The following is a 19,660-nucleotide window of genomic DNA, read 5'->3' as shown; positions in this document are numbered from 1 at the left end:
TGGCCACTGTGCGGGGCAAGCCTTGGGGCTGGGGAAGTGGAAGGGAAGTGGGGAGAGTAGCCAGCAGGTTGGTTTAGCCAGTGTAGGGGAGGAAGAAATTTTCCTCTACCCGTCTAGTTCTTCCGGCTGGTCTAAGAGTTAAATTGACATGAGAGAGATTAACAGGAGAAAATCAAAGTTTAATCACATGTACACATGGGAAAGACCCAGAAAAACTGAGAAACTCCCCAAATGGCCAAATCCCTCCCCTTAAACACCATCTTCAGCTGAAGACACAAGAAGATGTTGAGGATGGGGAGCCAGTTATGGGAGGTGAGCAGGAAAAGCACAGTAAAAATTGTGATTCAGATTTAAGTCGTTACTTTTTCCAATGATATGTTTCTAGAGATTTGGTCCACCTCTTGGTACTGTGAGGGAGACACCCTTACAGATGGAGATTTCCCTTACACATGTAAATGTTTCTTACAAAAGGGTAAGAAACCTTGGTTTTCAGTTTTTCCCATGTCTGCTGTTTCTTAGATCAGCAGCTTAAAATTATTATGCCAAGAGATGAATTTTGGGATGGCAAGTTTTGCTCCCTTACACTGGAGCTGAAGCACTTGTTTCTGGGTGGCCAGAAGCGGAAGGCTTGAATACCTTGCGAGAAGTGGTGACCATATTCTGTTCGCAGCCTTAAGGGGTTTGGAACAGCAGAGGGATCCCTGCTGGGCTGAGCAGGATGAGGCTGCCTGGTGGGTCCCCAGGGTTAACTCCTGGTAGACAGGACCTGAGCATCAGCCCCTTTTGCATTTGAACAATGAAACTTGGAATAAGGGGAACTAGAGGAAGGCCCTGCTGTGCCTGCAAGGACTGGGGTAGCTTCCTGTGGCAGAGGCTTGGGTCTCTGATTTGGGGGTCCCCGTGGGCTGAGCATCTGGGTCCCATCGTGCAAATGTAGACACTGAGCTGTCCATGGAATGCAGGACTGGCCTGGAGAGCTGTGGTGGAGCTTGGCACTTAGACTCCCAGACACTGAGTGTGAGTGGGATGGCCTTCTTCTGCCCTCCCTGCAGTGCTTTTGGGGCCCGGGGAAAGGGGGACAAGGGTCTCCCATCAGAGTTCTGAAGACCTGCACCTTTTAGTGCCTTCACCAATTGGCTTGTGGGAGAAGCTGCTTCCTGAACTGTTTCTCTGGCAACGGACAGTTCCACTGGGTCTGAGACAAGGAGGGTTCCACTCAACAGGCACCCTGTCTTCTGGGAAGCCATCATAGCTCCCATCACTCAGGTGCAAACTAAGCTCCAGGCCTTCTGCCAAGAGCTTCATATTCTCTTATTCTCCTCCACTTTACAGGTGAGGAAACTGAGGCTTAGGGGGTCAGTTCTTTGCCCAAGAGCTCACAGAGTGATAGAGCTGGGATCTAAGCCCTGACTTTTCTGATCCGTGCTCTATTACCACACTCATCTGGGCTCCTACTGGGCACTGGGTGTGGTGCTGTTGTGGGAGTGATGGAGACCCCAGGCTCAGGGCCTGCTGTCCAGAAGCTCTTTGTCTGTGAGCTCAAAGGATGAGCTACCTGTGGAGGGATCAGGGAAGGCTGCCTGGAGGAGGCAGTACACGAGAAGGTGAAAGCTAATTCTCCATCAGACCCTTTTGTTTCCCAGGATCTGGTGAAGAGTTCCAGATGTGGGAGGAGGGTGGTGGGAAGGGAAGGAAGAAAGGCCCCAGCTTCTTGAGAAGGAGATGTGTTTTTTGTTTATTTTAGTATTAAATGTGTCCTGAAGAACCAACTTCAGTGTTCACTGATTTATCACTCCCCCAACCCCATCTAGCTCCAGAAAGAACATGAGATGGAATATGATATCAAGTCACATGTGATGGAAGAGTTAACGTAATATATTTTTAAAAGTTGGTGGTGTATTTGTGGGTTGGGTAGGGATTGACTTAAAGAGAGCTAAAAGGAGATCTAGAATCTGTCGCAAGTTTAAGGCTGTCAATTCTTTGTTGAGTTTCCTAGCAGCCTAGGCAAAAAGGGAAACATGAATTTATGCAGATAGCATCTAAAAATGGAAGCAGGCAAGTTTGATCTAGAGACAGCTCTTGGTCATTAAAAATCTGGAAGCTTTTTTTTTTTAATACAGCAGGTTCTTATTAGTTATCTGTTTTATACATATTAGTGTATATATGTCAATCCCAATCTCCCAATTCATCACATGTGGGAGGTAGGGTGCTTTGGACGGGAAGGAGAGGAAATTCAGGAAGGGGAACTCATCAGGGGCCAGGGCCACTAGGGAAGGCTTCCTAATGGAAGTGGGCCCTGAAGGGTTTAGTTATGTGGAAGGGGTAGTAAGGAGGTGCAGAACAGATGAACCTTGGAATACCTCGTATAAAGGCCCAGCAGTCAGAAGGCATCCTTGAGGCTCAGGACATAGAAACCATATGAATGGCCTGTGTCGGTAGGGCAGTTGTGTTTGGCACCTTTTATCCTTCCCTCTTGCCCTGTCTCCTGGGATTGGGGGTGGTCACATGATTCCCAGGTGGCAGATGAATAAACAGATCAGAAGCCTCACCTGCCACTTGATCACAGTGATCCATGGGTGCTGGTGAGAGTATTGGTGGAAGCAGAGAGCCTTGGGTTCAAATCCTGGCTCTGTCATCTTGGGCAAGTTCCCTAATATCCCTGAGCCTCAGTTTCCTTGTCTGTGAAATGGTGATGGTGGGATTGTGAGGAATGTGGAAGCTGATGCCTGCAAAGGGCTTAGCACTATATATGTTAGAACGAAGGGCAGTTAGGATTCACAGGGTCATAGAATCCTAGGGCTCTTACACTTGCTCCCAAAGGCCCCTCGGTGTGTCCTCAACATGAGCTTGCATTCTTCCAGGGACAGGGAGCTCAGTCCCTCTAAAGGCTACCTGCTCCATCCTTGTGCACCTGGGAGTGTGAGAAAGATTTTCCTTGTGGTAATCCTGACTCTCTCCAGCCCCACAAGGCATGGCAGCCCTTTTCAGGTTGGGGGCAGGGCAGAGGCTGAAAGTCAACTCTTTAGGTTGGCTAGACAAGGTTGTTGGGATCTGTGAGGTGTGAGCAGAGGTTGGCCATATTGGGATCACAGTGTTGGGGACTCACAGGGTTTTCTATAGCACTGAGTTTCATGGGTTCAGCCTCCTTAGGGCAGCATTCCCCGCCCTGCATGCTACCCACCTTCCTTCCTACTCCACTGTACCCAGCAAAACAATGCCTGTATTGTTAGCTCCGCCTACCCGCCCCACTTTGTGGCTAGGAGAGTGTCGAGTGTTTGGAATCAATTTATAATTATGTAACAATATATGGGCACATTATCCTTAAAAAGCAAAAACCTGTTACAGGTAAGGCTAAAGTTATTCTTGGATCCCCTACCCCTCTCCCCAAGGGAACTGCTGTGTTGGGGTGTTTCTAGTTCTTTTTCCTGTGCATTTTAAAAAACATTGATGGTTTTATTCTGTATCCTTTGTTGGGTTGCTTTTCTCACACCCAGGGCACCTGCATCTCTTCATGTTATGCAGAGCTGTCTGCCTCCTTCCTGTTTTGGGCTATCCCAGGATGTCACGGTAGGGCCCGAGCTCATTTAGCCATTTCTCTATTGATGGACCTGTTTTTATTCTTTGAAAAAATTACACAGACATATGGCAAAAATGTTCCAGCAGTCCAAAGCGTTATCAATGAAAATGTAATCTCTCACCCCAGTCGGGTCACTCCTCCCTTCCACCCCCATCCCCCGCCCTTGCCCGAGGCATCATGGGTGTGGCATTCCAGGGTGAGTCAGTGCGGTTATTTCTACACATAACCCCTATCAAAACACAGGTAGGCGCACTCTGCCTGTGCCCTGCCACGCTTTTACCCCCTTGGCAATACACCTAGGGATGTTCTATATCATTGCACATAGAGCTACACGTATCTTTCTCTTTTTAATCTTTTATTTCCTTAATTTCTTTAATAGGTAATGTATTTACAACAGTCCAGAATAAGACTAGAGTGGGAAAGAACACAGTGAAAAATCTCTGTCCCATTTGGTTAGAGTTGACCTCCCTCATGCCCATTCTTCTCCGTTTCCTGTGTAGCATTTTAGGCTTTCTTTAAGGAGATCTGCAAATGTGGCTATAGATCCCCACCTCTCCCCACTTTACTCCAGGGCTATAGTCTATACACATCCTGCTGCAATTTTCCTTTTTCACTTAAAAGTGTGTCATGGAGGTCTTTTCGTCTCAGTACCTGAAGCGTGATCACTTCTCTTGCGGCTTCTCTAGCAGCCCATCCCGCAGCTGTGGTGTGAGTTGTGTGGCCGGTCCCTTTGTTGACAGACACTTGGGTTTCCACTCTTGCTGTTCCACACTCTGTCATGGTGAATGATCTCGCCCAAGCCACTGAGCGCATCTGTATGGTACATTTCTGGAAGGGGGACCGCTGGCTCAGGTTATGTGTGTTAGTGATTTTGTTAGAGATTGTCAGATGCCCTCCATAGGGGTCACATTTGTGCCCCTCAGTGAGCCTTCTCGTAGAGTGCCTGTTCCCTACAGCTCCCATCTGACAGGCGAAATGGCAGGTCAGGGTAGCATTGTTTTGCATTTCTCTTATGAGTGAGGTTAAAGAACCTCACTTTAAAAAATATGTTTAAGAGCCATTTGCATTTCCTTGTATGTTTGCTTCTTTCCACATTCTATTAAGTTGTTGGTCTTTGCCCTATCAGTTGCTAGGAGTGCTACATGATTTGCAAATATTTTTTCCCTTGTTTGTTTTTTGACTTTGCTCAGGGTATTTTTGTTTGTTTGTTTTTTTATGGTGTTTTTGTTTGCTTGTTTGTCTTGTTTTGGTTTTGGTCAGAAAGACTTATTTTTATGTTGCTGAATTTCTTGTTTTCTTTCCCTTTTTTCTTTCTGGCTTCTGGAAACTGTCAGAGTTAGGACTTTCCCACTTCGAGGTAATAAATAAAGTCTCCCACGTGGGGCTTGGAAAGTGTTGCGTCATCCACAGTCAATCACAGTCCTGGAGGATTGCTGGAGGAGACAGCCTCATTTGGGTGCTAAAGTGTCTTGAGTGCCTTCCCAACACTTTTTAAATTTAAATCTGGAGCTCTGGATCCTGGGAAGACAACTGTATCTATCTGGGATGTATTAATATTGTTAATTTTTGTTGTATTTAATTTTATAGTTAGCTTCTATTGTGGTAGATAATGCAGGTTTTCTACTTTTTAGTGATTTAAAAGTTTCTTCTTAAAATTCTTATTTGTGTGATAAATCCACATTCATCAATGAGGACTAGTTAAATAAATTATGATACATTTATGCAGTGGCATACGATACATTTAGTAAAAAGATAACTTCTTACCCTTCAACGAAAACAATAAGGCAGCTCTGTATGTGTGTAATGATGGACAGTCTCCGGGCTGTATGGTTAAGTGGAAAATGCAAGGTGAAAACCTGTGTGTGTAGAATACTGTCATTTGTCTGGGAGAAATACACACAGGCTATATAAATATACACACTCACCTATCTGATGTGTATGTGTGTGCATGCATGCCTAGGTAGTCTTTGGCAAGACACTTGAGAAATCACTCTTGGTTGCCCCCAGGGAAGAAATTGAGTATCAGGGGAAGAGGGAGACATGCTAAAAGCACCATTTTGTTACCTATCATGTCATACATATCATGCATTTTAAAAATAAAATAACTTATCAAAAAAATCTTTCAAATAAATGAAAATAGTGGGTAAAAAAATAGGACAGGTCATTTATGGGTGCAGCAAAAGCTATGAAGATGGCACTTGAAGTCTCCCTCAGGCCCAAAGAGGGGAAGGCACTTTCCCAGGATCACAGAGCAGCAAGCAATGGCTTTGAGTTCAGTGTTACTAGCTGGGTGACCTTTTCTTAACCATCTGTAAGTGGAAAGAGGTAAGGGCTGCGGAGCTGTCCACGTGTGGTAGATGCTCTCAGTTTCTGTTGGAGTATCAGGGCCAGGTGTTGGTTACTCCTTATCAGCTGGAGAGTTGTTTGTGGTGGAACTCAGTGAGGATTATGCCCTGATTTCCTGCTCTTAGATGGTCTGAGGGAGCTGCAGGGGGTCCTGCCCTGGTCCCCATGGCGATTTGGAACCTGAGTGTTGGGGGAGAGCCTGTTTTCCTTGGCAGTCCAGTGAGCCCAGCCCTGGATATAAACTGGTCCTTTGCTGTTGGGCTGAGTTGGCCCCTCCTGTTTGCCCAAGGGGTGGGAGGACAGGGTGGTACCACAGGGTCTCACGGAGAGGTGAGAGCAGGAAGGCCAGGGCTGAAGGTCAGGCAGGGCCCAGCTGCTAGGGAACAGACCTGGGGCTGTTCTGGGATGTTTGAGCTTCTTTCAGTTAGGAGCGGAGAGGTCAGATACCAGATGGTCTGCCAGCCTGTATGAGATTAGCCAGATGGGGTCACTTGTCTGTCCTCGAAGTTTAGATGGGGTGGGGCTTGCTCAATGTCACCCCAAACATTAGTGACAGAGTCAGGACTAGAGCTAGTGTCTGAGGAAGGAAGTCCAGGGAATAAGGAAGACGCTCACTTTAGGTGCCCCTCCCCCCAGCCCTGTTCCTCAGCAGGTAGAGAGGCCAGGCCTCATGGGGCTAATGAAGTTCACATGCTCCCAGCAGCCAGCTCTCTCTGGAGGGCCAACGGCCAGACGGGGACCCACCTGGGGTGCTGAGAACATAAGATTCTGTCATGCCTCTCCAGCCAGGGTTCAAGGACTGACCCTGCCCCTTCTCTGCTCTCGCCTCCGGGGCAGTGATGCTCCCTGCAAACAAATTAGTCTCCAGGGAGTGTCCCTACCTCCTGGAATTTGGAGTTCTGTCCTCTTCTGGGCGTCTCTATCTACTGGGTCACAGAACTGTCCCCACCCTTACAGTGCATGACCTTGGGCCACGTCCATCTCTTCCGAGAGCTTTGCTTTCCTCATCTGTGAAATGGGCCAAGTGCTTTACTTGAGAGAGTTAGGCTTCCTGGGGGTGAAGCACTGACGGGGGCTGGATTTGGACTTGACCTGGGCTTTCAAGGGGACTAAGGCCTTCCTGGGAAAGCTCTGTGTCGCCGTAAGGGTCTTAGTGCTGGGGAGGCACTGGTTGACTTTCTGGGGAGGACCAGGAGATCCCCAAGGGAGGAAGGTGAGCAGTTCTTAATTTCTGGAACCTCACCCAGGGGGTGCATTGCTGCTGGCTCTGGGAGCCAGGGAAGGCCTCGCGGATGCCTCAGGGATGCGTCTCTGGCCCCAGAGTGCAGAGTGGGAACCAGCAAGGGTGTAGGCAGGAGGCAGCTTGAGCTTCATGTTGGGAACTTTCTTCTAGAACCCTGAGAGAGACCCCAAAGGAAGAGTGGTGGCAGTGGGCTCCTTGACCTGCAGGCTGCACACAGGGGCCCGAGGTCCTCATGAGGGGCTCTGGGGGTGGCAGGGCCATGGGGGCAGAAGTCTCTTTCATCTCTAGTTCTGAGACTCGGGGACTCAGGAATAACAAGCAGTGTGATAAAGGCTGCATTTGGAAAGCCCTGGAGGTGAACCAGGCCCTGAGCCAGTGTTCCCATCCTCCTCCATGGCAGCCCAGGCTGGGAGCGGGGTACTCGTGGGTGGGGACCCTGGTTGCCTGGCTCCCCGCTGCACTTCCGGGGCCTATAACAGTGTCTGGCAGAGAGCGGGCCCTCGCGAGAGTTTGTTCAATGACTCGATTTGGTAACTCACGCGCCTGCTTTTCAGGTAACAAAAGGGAGGCTTGGCCGAGTTAAATACCACCCCAGACCGGGTCACTTGGCTCGGGCTGGGTTCTGAATGCCCTCGCACCTCCTGTAGAGCTGGGGTGTGATGGCCTAGGATTCTCGAAGGCTCGTAGTGTACAGAGCGGGAATTCCAAGGAGCCTTTCCCTAGAGCCCGGCCCCTCTGCACAGGGAGGAAGGAGGTGGTGTGTGGAGTTGTTGTGGCCACGCAGGCACCCGGAGCCTCTGTCCCCTGCGCCTTTGTCTCCTGGGACACAATGGGTGGCTTTTTGTCCCCATAAAGTCCCTTTCACTGTAGGGAGAAGGGCCAGGGCGGGGGTGGAGTATGGGCCTGGTCAGGCCAAGTTCTGAGTGTCCTCAGCTGCCCAGATGTGTCCCTGTGAGGGGGAACCCCGGGAAGGGTTCACGTGGTCCCCTGGGCCTCAGTTTTCTGGATGGTGCAGTGGGGAGAAGGGAGTCCTTGGGGGCTGTTGGATGGGCCCTGCCCTCAGATTGTTTCTAAAACATTTGGTTTCATTGCCAATGTTTAAAAAGCTGAAGATTTCACTTAGAAATTCGGATTTCTAACGTCTCCTGAAAAATCAGAAGTTCTTGGGACTGCCCTGGTGGTCCAGTGGTTAAGACTCTGAGCTTCCAGTACAGGGGGCATGTGTTCAATCCCTGGTTGGGGAACTAAGTTCTGGCAGGCTGCTCTCAGCTCCACAGACCTCCCCTGGCCCACCTTAGTCACTTCTGTGGCCTGTGTGCCTTGGCGGCTGCTGAGTTTAAAACCCTAATGTCAGTTTTGTCCCCCGCGTGGACGCTGCGGTGTGGGGTTTACTCCCTCTAAGCTGTCTAACAGCCTTCCTAGCCACTCACAACTTCTACAACTTATCACTTTTTCCTTTACAGTATTTTACTTGCATGACACACCTATGAGGTGACCAGGAGAGGTGTACTTGTCCAACCCCCTCACGTGTCAGATGAAGAAACAAACCAGAAAGGTTAGGTGCCTCTTCTAAGACCACACGCCAAATCTACAAGGGTCTAACTCAGCCCAGGAGGTGGAGAGGATTAAAAGGAGAGTTGGCATGACCATCTTTGGGCGGGAGAGGAGTTAGCCAAGTGCTCATGGGATTGGTGGAGTCCCTCCAGTAAGTACAAGGGAGGGAAGGCTGTGGGCCCCCCTGGAGGAGCCCTGTGTTGAGGAGTGTCAGGCCTCAGACTTAGGGGATCCTTGGAGAACACTGAGCAGACCTCCCTGCTCCCATTGTACAGGGGGGAAGACTGAGGTCTAAAGGGGTGAAGTGTTCTGCCCAGGGACCCTTAGCCTGTGAGGAGTGGAGGGAGTGTAGCTGCAGGAGGTGTCCTGGGGGGTGGCTGGACTGGGTTCTGCTCCCTACCACCTGCGCACCTCCCTTTCTTTGGATAAGCCCAGCTGCCTTATCTGAAAGGTGGGCGGGGGCCCCACTGGCTGAGGACCCTTATCTGCCAGGAACTGTGCCTGGTGCTTATTAGATGCATTATTTTTCCAAGGCCTCACCCCTAGGAACTGCACTATTACTACTGCAGGAAACCAGCCACAGAGAATGGATCGGGAAACCCATGTTCTAACCTCTCAGAGTGATAACATTAGAGCACGGAGAGTGTTAAGCCTATGTTGGGCATTGGTCTAAGTACCTTACATATATTACTTCATTTACATCTACCCTGTGAGGTAGGCACATTTTGAATATAAGGACACTGAGGCACAGAGTGGTTCAGCAACTTGCCCGAGGTCACACAGCTAGTAAGTTGGCAGGGCCAGAGCTTGAACCCGGGGAGTTAATAGACCACCTTTCCATTAGAGTTAATGCCAACACCCCCCAGTTAAATCAGATCATAACAGCCATTTGTAGACTCAAAGAGTAGCTAAGATAGATGTATTCGTTTCCTACAGCTGCCATAACAAAATGCCACAAACTAGGTCGCCTAAAAAACATAACAAGGGGCTTCCCTGGTGGCACAGTGGTTGAGAGTCTGCTTGCTGATGCAGGGGACACGGGTTCGTGCCCCGGTCCGGGAAGATCCCACATGCTGCGAAGCGGCTGGGCCCGTGAGCCTGTGCTTTGCAACGGGAGAGGCCACAACAGTGAGAGGCCCACGTACCGCAAAAACACACACACACACACACAAAAACCCACCAAAAAACAGAGGGACTTCCCTGGCGGTCCAATGGTTAAAGACTCCATGCTTCCACTGCAGGGGGGCATGGGTTTGATCCCATGTAAGATCCCACATGCCACGTGGTGTGGCTAAAAATAAAACAAGAATTTATTGTCTCACAGTATTAGAGGTTCAAAATCAAGGTGCTGGCAAGGTTGGTTCCTTCTGGAGGCTCTGAAGGAGAGTCTGTTCCATGCCTCTCTCCTAGCTTCTGGTGGTTGCCAGCAATCCTTTGTGTTCCTTGGCTTGGAGACACGTCACTCTAATCTCTGCCTCCATCTTCACATGGTGTTCTCCCTCTGTGTCTCTTTGTCCAGTTTCCCTCTTATAAGAACTCCAGTCCCTGGATTGGGGCCCACCCTAACTGAGGAATGCCTCTTGGTCAGGCATTTGTGACTAATCCCTCTCCTCTCTGGCCCTGCAGTTGCCTTTAACAAAAATATCTCTGTTATCCAGTCGTTGAGAAATTTTTGTTTGGAGGTGCAAAGGTCCTGGGGCATGTGTGAATGAGACCTTTTTTTTTTTCTTATATTTCTTGAATGTGACCTTTTTGACAGCCATCATTTAAAGAGAAAACCCCTAATCAGAAATCTTTAGGTTTTCAGGAAGACAGGGTTTGTTTTTTTCCTTCAAGATTTCCAGAACTTTCTCTTTGTTTATCTGCAGTGCATGCCTGAGGAGGTGTTGCTGGGGCCTCAGAGAGTTTGGAAGGACCAAGGGGATGATGTTTGGTTCTGTGTATGTATGTGTATGTGTGTGTGTCTGTCTTTAAGAGTAAGACACACAGATATATGTGTAGACCCCCATGGAGAAACATGGGGACAGATGAACACGTAGGCAAGAGACAGGGACCCCCAGAGGTAAGGCACAGAGTTCTGTTCTTCGTCACATGGCTCCCTCCCCTCACCTCTCGCATGCTCACATGTTCTAGTGAGATCTTTCTTGGCCTTCTTATCCTTCTCAGCTGGATTTTCCCCCACAGCACATATCCTGCGTTTCCCTCATGTATTGGGTTTTTATCTGCTACCCGCCCCGCTGTCCCCCGCCAGGAGAGCAGGGCTTTTCATGTTTTGGTTCACACACACAGTGGTAGGTGCTCAACAGATATTTGTTGAATGAGTGAACCCAGAGGGATGCACACGGCAAGGCCTGTGGTCAGAGAGGGTGTCAGAATTGCACGAGGGCCTGGGTGAAGCCCTGTGTGCAGGTGGCAGAGTTGGGGCCTCCTGCCTTGCTCTCCACCCTCGTCACCCTACTGCCCTCCCCCTGCACAGTGGGGTTTACTGTTCTGTACTGGACTATAAGACAAGTCCTCTGGCCTCTTCCAGCTAGACTGTGGGTCCACAGCAGGAGGGAGGGGTCCAGCAGCTCCTGCAGCTTCTGGAGATGAGGCCTGGGCCCAGCTCCCCATGCAGGGCCACCCCGGCCAGCAGAGGGTCAACACATTAGGGGTGCCCTGTCCTGGGCTGGGGCACTTCCTGTAGATTCTTGGGGCTGGGGGTGAGGGGACAGGAAAAACCAGTCTGTCTGGTTGAGGTGGGGGAGGGCAGAAACCAAGGCGGCTCCCTGGGCAGCGAGGCCAGAAGGAACACCAGCAATTGCCACTGTTTATGCAGCAGCTTTGTCTCTCAGAGGCTGCGCTTGCTGATCCGGAAATCAGGGCTGGGCAGGAGGGCGAGGCAGAGACCAGAGAGCCTGGATGCCTGCGGGGCCTCCCCCCTCGGAGCCAGCGAAGTGTCCTCATTTTTTATACATCACTAAGTAACTCTCAGTAGCCCAGGTTCCAGAGAACGACAGATCTGGGTTCAAATCCTGCCCTGCCCTTTACCCACGGGTGACCGTAGATGACTCATTTTCCTCTGAGCTCCTGTTTGGAAAATGGAGATAATACATAGTACTGACTAATGAGAGGGTTATGGGGAAGTCAATGAAATAAAAGGGAAGGTGCTTACCTGAGGCCTGGCACACAGCTGGAGGGCATTATGTGGTTATTGTGACCAAGCCCATGAGTAGTACACCAACAATTGATAAGTGTACATTAGTGTAAACCCAGATCGATCCTTTCTTGATTTTTCAGTTCACCGCATTTTCTAACTTCCTTTTAGATAGTTGGAACCAGGCAACACGATGGCATGGAGGCCTGTAAGGACCCTGCTTTAAGTGAGGAGATAATTGTCTGCCCCTGACATGCTCAGTCCTTCCCGGGAGGGTCCTGCGTCCTGCTTTGGGAGTGTCTGTCCTCCTTTGTAACAGTGACCCTCCCCCAGCCCTGGGGGCTCTTGCCCGCCGATGTGTCTGTTTCAGGCAGGGTGTCCTAAGGTTGGGTGGTTGGGGGACTGTGCTGAGACACCCGCACTCTGGGTCCTCATGGGTCAGGGCTGTGCCCCCAGCGGTGTGACTGCCCTCAAGGCCCTGCTATCTGTCCCACCTTCCTCGCCTGCAAACTGGGCCCCATGGGCCACCCAGCCTGTTGGTGGTGGCTAGAGGAGAGCACTAGAGGCTAGAGGTAGGGCAGGGGAGGCTGGCAGGGTGCAGTGTGGGGTGGGCGTTTCCCCCCCCCCCCTGCCCCGGAACGGGAGGAGGAGCAGGTGCAAAAATCTGGAGAGAGGGGGGAGTGGGCGCTTTCCCGAGTCTCCCACTCCCACCCCTGGGTGGAGGCAGGCAGGGCTGGGAGCACATTCACCGATTCACCCTTGCGTCCTCTTGTGACACACAGCACCTGTCGGGGGCGGGGGTCTGACCTGTTTCCTGGATAAGGAAACTGAGGCCAGTTACCTCTTGAGCATGTGTTTATCGAGCAGGTCTATGTGCCAGGCACTGCCGGGCACTGGAGACACAGCGATGACCAAAGAAGGATTCCTCAGGGGCCTGCGTTCTAGCAGGCGGACTCGAGTTGCCCTGGTGAGCCGCACAGACTGGGAAGGCACTTGCCTGGTGTCCCAGGCAGGATGAAATCCCAGCTCCTGACTCCTAAGCCCAGGGCTCCACCTCTCACGTCCAGGTGGTGGGGAGAAAGGAAAGTCATCACAGGGGCTGCTGGATGCCCGGCCTCACCTAGGCTAATTCCTGCCCTGACCCCACAGGTGTAGGGGGATCGATACAGAAACTTCCCTTTTGGTCCTTGGCAGGGGTGCTCTGGTGGGGTGCCTGGCAGGCACCCATTCTGGCTGCTCTGGGGTGAGTGACAGCTCTCCCGGGTCTGGTCTAGGAGCTTGTGGCGGGGAGACTTTCTGTTCCCCAAACCAGCAGCAGAGGTGGGTTTCGCTCCTGAGCCACTTCCCTGTGATCCGACTGATGGTTGGCTCATCCTTGAGACGGTGGCAAGGTCACTGGGAGCCTTGGTGTCACACACTGTCCACGGGAAGAAGAGTGACAGCTTTCTCTGTGCCTTCATCAGCAGAGCAGCCTTTCTCCACAGCCCCCCAGTTGATCCTCCCTCCCTCAGCGGCCAGTCCCGAGGCCTGCTGCCGGCCAGGGATTCTGGAGAATGCCCTTGTGAAGGAGGACGTGCTGGCCTGTGGGGTCTCAGCCAGCAGGGAAGGGGCCAGGAGAGGCTTGGGGGAGGCTAGGATGGCCACAAGTGAGGTACCACCCTGCCAAGTTCCCCACGAGGCCACTGAGGGGTTCAGCCAACCTACCCGTGTAAAATTCCCTGCAGCATGGCGTCCCCAGCTGGAATTGTTCCTTTATGTATACAAACCCCCATGGGTCCTGAACCTATGAGGTAGGTATGCTCTTTATACTCATGTGACAGGTGATGTGTCTACAGCACAGAGTGGTTGTGAGCTTACCCAGTGTCACACAGCTGGTAAGGGGAGTGCGTTTTAAATCAGGCAGTTGGCTCCGGAGGCCGTGCTGTCAGCCGCTACACACACTACAGGGATGTTGGGGCCCACCCTGCCACATAGGAATGGCGTGATAGGTCCTTCTGCTTTTCTGAGGCCGTTTCACCTGTAAGGTGGGGATGGTAACACCTGTATTGAGGGGCAATTAGGAGAGTCGGGAGAAGCTGGGGGTGGAAGGGGCTTGGTAGGGCACCAGGCAGAGGTCACCGTACCTCTGGGACTCTGTGCTTGTGTGTCCCTCCTTCAGGGATGTGCTGGTGACTTCATCTTTCTTTCAGAGGCTTTTACTAAGCCCCTGACCAAGCTCGGGTCCTGTACTGGGTGCTGAGATGCACCTATGAATGGGACAGTCATTGTCTTGCCCGTGGGGAACTAGGCAAGCTTGGGACACCACCCCTCCGGGGCTGCAGGGGTCTCACCCTGGAGGCAGCAGGGTGGAAGACACTGCTGCTGTGGCTTCCAGTCTGGGGAAGGAAACAGAATTACAGTCTTGGGTGGTGGGTGCCTGGGGGGCCATGTGAGCACAGAAGAGAGTTCTGGAACCCAGACTGGAGGAGCAGGGAAGGTGCCCTGGAGCACATAACATTTCAGCTGAGATCTGAAAGGAGTACGTTACCAGGCAAGGGCTTGGTATGTATTGATACGTAGTAGGAGCCAAGTACATTTTTCTTGGGCAAATGAGAAATGTGTCCTGCAGAGGGCGCTCCACGGCAAAGGCCTGGAAGCCTCTGGTCTGTGGCCTCCAGCCTGAGTGCTGGGGGCTCTGGGAGACGCTGGCCCTGTCTCGCTCCCTCCAGGTGCTGGGGCTGCTGGTGTGGGCCCTGATTGCCGACACCTCGTACCACCTGTACCCGGCCTATGGCTGGGTGATGTTTGTCGCTGTCTTCCTCTGGCTGGTGACAATCGTCTTCTTCATCCTCTACCTGTTTCAGCTGCACATGAAGCTATACATGGTGCCTTGGCCGCTGGTGGTGAGTCTGGGTAGGAACCCTGGGGGTGGGTCCAGGCTGACCCCTCTGCCTCTGGGTGTAGCTGTGACAATGCAGCCTTCCCTAAATGAGAAGTGGCAGGTGGGGGTTGGCTGAAGTCCTCGCTGGCCTGTAGGTCTGGGTGGGGGAGGGAGGATTGGTGGTTCAGGTGTCCAGATTTTCTGAGCACTGAGAGCCATGAATCCAGGAGGACTTAGGCTTGACTTTCTCTCACGAAGGGAGTAGAAGTGAGGGGCTGTTGAATGGAGAGACCGGAGGTGGGATCTTGAAAGTATTTTTCCTTTTGGGGGGCAGTCGGGATTTGAATCTGTGGGTTCTGACTGGCAGCCCTGGGCCTGGAGGTTGGGCTGAGCTGGCAGGAATCACCAAGGCTGGGCCTGGTGTGTGCAGGGCTCAACGTGCCATCTCACCCCCCGCACCCTGCGTCTGCAGGGTGAGGCCCCTGCAGCCTGGCAGAGGACGGTGTCCCGGGTTGCCCGGGTCAGTCTCCTTGGGACACAGAGCTGTGAGTGTCCATAGGAAGTACCCTGGCCAGACACAGAGAAAGCTGCTAGGGCTTTTTTCTCTGACCCGGAAAACCCCTGCAGCTGGGGTCTGAGGCTTTCAGTGAGCGGAGAGAGGCAAGAGAGGCACACGATTGTAAGACAAGCAAAGCTGGGACTAGGCAGCATTGTTTGCAATTCAATGACTTTTGAAGCTGAGGAAACGTGAGTCATCCTCAAGACAGACCGTGTTTGTTAGATCTTGACATCACTGGCAGGAGCCAGGTGGTGTTTGCGGCGGGCACTGGGCTTGGAGGGAAGATCCTGGCATGAGGAGGGGGCGGCCTGACTTCCTGGCTAGGGTCCAGCCCCTGCCTCGTGTTCTAGGAGCCTTGAAGAAAGACATCCCCGGAGATGGAGGGGCCTTGGTGTCTCTTAGCACAGATCTGGGGCCCAGCCACAGCTGCTGATGGAAGGAGGCTCCTTTCCCAGGCCATGATGGCAAGGCAGTGTCTCACCCTCCTAGAGGAGGCTGAATTATGATTGCCAAATTGGGCTTTTCTGGGATAGGGGCTACAAGTCCCCTTCCGGGCGCAGGTAAGAGGCGTGGGTCAAATAGGTCAGGAGGGGTTCTGGAGAACCCGCACCCATCTGTCCATAGGAAGCCGCCTCTACTCAGCTCTGTTGTTAGTGGGAATGCAAGTGCCAAATCTTGATATTTTAAGATTGAAAGTTATAAATCTTAAAGTTTTCGTATGAAATCAAATTTAAGACGTAATATTTTTAAAAAATCTATGGGATGAGCCAAACATGCCTGAGGGCCACCAGTTTGTGATCTCTGCTAAGTGTCAACTGGCTCCCGGGGCCAAGCGCTGGGGGAATGGGACCTGGGCCTGGTTGTCAGCCCAGGACCCTTCCTTGCCAGCCTGGCTTAGGGGTCCTCACCCTGGCATCTGACATGGGGCCTAGAGCCTAGGATGTGGCCGAAAGGCAGACATAGCTTCTTCCCACTGAGGGCAGAGAGGGACGTGAGGCACCACCACCCACGCCCCCACCGCACGGGTCAGCCTCAGAGCCAAGTCCTCGGAGAACAGGGAGGGCCGGGCCTGGCTGGGAGCCAACACAAGCAGGCCCCGGGTTGAGCTGGTGCACTCAGAGACAGGCTTGGTTCGGTCTCTTGCCATCAGGAATGGGTTTTGCCTTGTGGAACTGTTGCTGTCCTGTCCTTCTACGTTCCCTGCTCATATGGCCTCCAGGCTGACCCTGTGTAGACCGCTGTCTCTTGAGGCCTTTTTAGTGGGAAAGACCCACGTGTCTCCATCCTCATCCTTGAGCCCCAGCCCCTGTTCTGGCTACTAAAGGGATGTGCTCGTGGGGACCAGGAGGTTCCACAGTTACTGGAAGTGTCTCATGTCTTAAGAATTCTCTCCCCCACCTACCCCCAGTTAATGATATTTAACGTGGGCGCCACCGTTCTCTACATCACGGCCTTCATCACCTGCTCTGCTTCGGTTGAACTGACGTCCCTGAAGGGCACCCGGCAGTACAACCAGCGTGCAGCTGCCTCCGTGAGTATGGTTCCCTGGGGCACCCTCGGCAGTTACAGGGGAGACGGGCCAAATCAAGGTCTGGGCCCCTGGACTCTCACTGCTCCCTGGTCCCAGGCCAGGCACCTGCCACGTGCTGAATTACCCTCCTCTCAGTGGGCTCACAGTTTTCCATAATCAACAGCAAAACCCTGAGGAACCAGAATGCTTGGGAAATACCTGGGTGGCACAAATGAAGTGTGGGTTCACGCTACTGTAAATCAGCCGTGCTGCAATGATTTAGGGTCATAGGTCCTCTTGGAGAATCTGTTAAAAGCGCTCTATCCTCGCCCCTGGAGAAAGGCACGCACAAAAACCTTTCGGCTTAAACCATTTGGGAGATCCTCAGGCTCTCCCATGCAGCTCAAACTCTGGCTCCACGTCAGGTAGCCAGTGAAGTATCAGAATCCCCTCCATACCTGGCACGCCTCACCCATGAGCCCCTGCAGGCACTTCTTCACTGTCCTTCCACTCCCTCAGTGGGGAGGGGGACAGGGACTGCCAGTCCTTTCGACAGACCAGGAAACTGAGGCTAAGAGAGGTGAAGAGACACACCTAAACTGAGTCCTGGGTAGGGCGGGAGTTAGACCAGGACTTGGGTTTCCTCATTCTTTCTGGTGAGGATGGTTTTGAAATCTGTGAACTCAGTCACCAGGATAGAGACATGGAAATTCTGAACATGGCCTTAGGTGCTAGTGTAGGGATACCTATGAATTGATTCCAGAAAAACTCCTAGGGTAGCTGAACATTGCCTTTTTAAAACTAAATCCCTGAAATGTGTCTATAAAGTAGCTCCTACCCCTTGGTGACTCTTAGCACATTGTCCAGTTATCCCTCTCAATCTAAGACACACCTGGCTTGTGTGGTTAATGGTTCCCCACTAGAATATAAAGTTGGCACCCCAGAACCCGGTACCCATCAGCCCCCATGGTGGTTAAATGGGTGTATGGTTAAGGAGGAGGTGGTGTGGCTCCAGAGCAGCTCATTCTGGTTGAGGGGCCCCGGGTTTCACTGTCTGCATCTACCTTCCTGGTGCTTGTATCACTGTCATAGCCCCCAGCCCCGTGTGCCGTGCTGCAGACAGACTCACCTCTGCTGTCTTCTCTTTCAGTTCTTTTCGTGTTTAGTGATGATTGCCTATGGAGTGAGCGCTTTCTTCAGCTTCCAGGCCTGGCGAGGAGTAGGCAGCAATGCAGCCACCAGTCAGATGGCTGGCGGCTATGCCTAAACCACTGGTGCCATGGGCCACCCTGGGCCTGAAGGCTGTAGCCTGGTCCCTGTGCAGGTGGCCCTGCAAGCCCGAAGCCTGAGCCCTGCATGGAGTCAGCCCGGAAGGGACTACACTTGCTCTTCTCTGCTCATCAGACTCCTTGGGCTCACCCCACACTCCCAAGGAATCAGGATCCTTCCTCTGGCAGGCGCATGGGCCGGAAGAGAGGCCAACAGCCAAGACCTCTCCATCCTCCATATTCAGCAGAAGGTGATGGGGGATACAGGACTCTCTTTGCTTTGTCTTTAGGACTTCGGTGTCCAAGGCTGGAACCCAGCCTTCTCATTGGCACTAAATACACTAACAATGACTCCAGACTTGCAGCCCACCATAGAATATGCCTAACAAGCAGCAATTATTTATCTCTGTTTCTGTTCTGGGAAGCTGAGCAAATTCATGAAACCGTTCTGATTCCTTAAAACATAATCCTGGCCTGACCCTCCACCAAGCTAGCACGTCACTTGTAGGGAAACATGTCGAAAGAGGGTTATGATGCTGACAGCATGGTCTTCCTTTCCTACATTTCAGACATACCAGTTATTTTAAACTAATCAGTTTTAAGTGACTTCTCAATGATGAAAAGCTTATCCAGGTTTCCCTCCCTTTCCCAAGCGCTTGTTTGTAGTTTTCCCTTTGGGAAAAGCTAACATCAATGCCGACTGCCTCCTTGACACTGTTGATCAGGCACCTGGGACATGAGGGAGGGAGGGAAAGCAAGTCCTTGCTAGGTGGCAAGTCCTGGCTAGGTCCTTGTCCTGTGCTTGGTGGCGACTTCGTTGTTTTTGTTTTTTTTTTTTACAAAAATAAAGATGAAAGAACTTATTTGGAAAAGATGTTGGGGAATCACGGTTATAGATGCTTATAAACTCCAGGACGCTGCAGCATAAGTCAGTACAGTCAGGCCTCCATATCTGTGGGTTTCACATCTGAGGATTCAACCAATCAGTTGATATGCAGAGTCAGCTGTATTCAAAATACTCGCCATTTTACATAAGGGACTTGAGCACAGATGCTCAAGTCCCTTAAGCATCTGTGGGTTTTGGTGTCCCCAGCGGTCCTGGAACCAGTGCCCCACGGATACCAAGGGACAACTGTACAAAGGTTCCAAATGCCTATTTAAAGGCAGTTCCAGTCCTGGAGTCACTCAGCACCACCAGCCACTTTGACCTGAGGTAGGATGACCAACTTCCTGCCTGCTTTGCTGGGACAGTCCCGTTTATGCCGCTTGTCATGGCGTAAATTTAATAGCACCCCTTTTTATTCGGAAAAGGGTCTCAGTTTAACAGTAAATCATTTAGTCATCTTGATGAACTTAAGATTGCCATAATGTCGCCTACCTTGACAGTTTATGAAGTTCAGAGATCAGATAATCCAAGTGCCTGATGCGCGGAGCTGCTACAGACAGTAGAGAGAGAGGGGAGAGCAGCAAAGAAGGGGAGTCCTTCTGAACTTATTTTCCCACCACAGCGCAACATGCTCTGAATAATAAGCCACAGGCATTTCTGGGCACTCCTTGGTCCTGTCTTAAAAAACTGGGAACAATTAAAATGTAACTAGATTCAAACA

General features: G+C 51.7%; 1 protein-coding gene across 1 annotated transcript in view; it reads left to right on the top strand.

Annotated features, from left to right (window-relative positions):
- Positions 1 to 18,927, top strand: part of PLLP (plasmolipin) — a 20,631-nt gene extending 1,704 nt beyond the window's left edge. Inside the window, exons 2-5 of the mRNA XM_024747403.1 lie at positions 13,368 to 13,507; positions 14,565 to 14,738; positions 16,684 to 16,806; positions 17,936 to 18,927. Coding sequence (XP_024603171.1) covers positions 13,368 to 13,507; positions 14,565 to 14,738; positions 16,684 to 16,806; positions 17,936 to 18,052 — 554 coding nt within the window. The 3' untranslated portion in view covers positions 18,053 to 18,927. The remainder of the gene's footprint in view (positions 1 to 13,367; positions 13,508 to 14,564; positions 14,739 to 16,683; positions 16,807 to 17,935) is intronic.
- The last annotated feature ends 733 nt before the right edge of the window (positions 18,928 to 19,660 follow it).

This window comes from Neophocaena asiaeorientalis, unplaced genomic scaffold (assembly GCF_003031525.2).
Source record: "Neophocaena asiaeorientalis asiaeorientalis breed wild unplaced genomic scaffold, Neophocaena_asiaeorientalis_V1.1 scaffold438, whole genome shotgun sequence".
NCBI lineage: Eukaryota > Metazoa > Chordata > Mammalia > Artiodactyla > Phocoenidae > Neophocaena > Neophocaena asiaeorientalis.
Note: the sequence above shows the minus strand (reverse complement) of the source record. Positions and strands in the feature narration are given on the sequence as shown.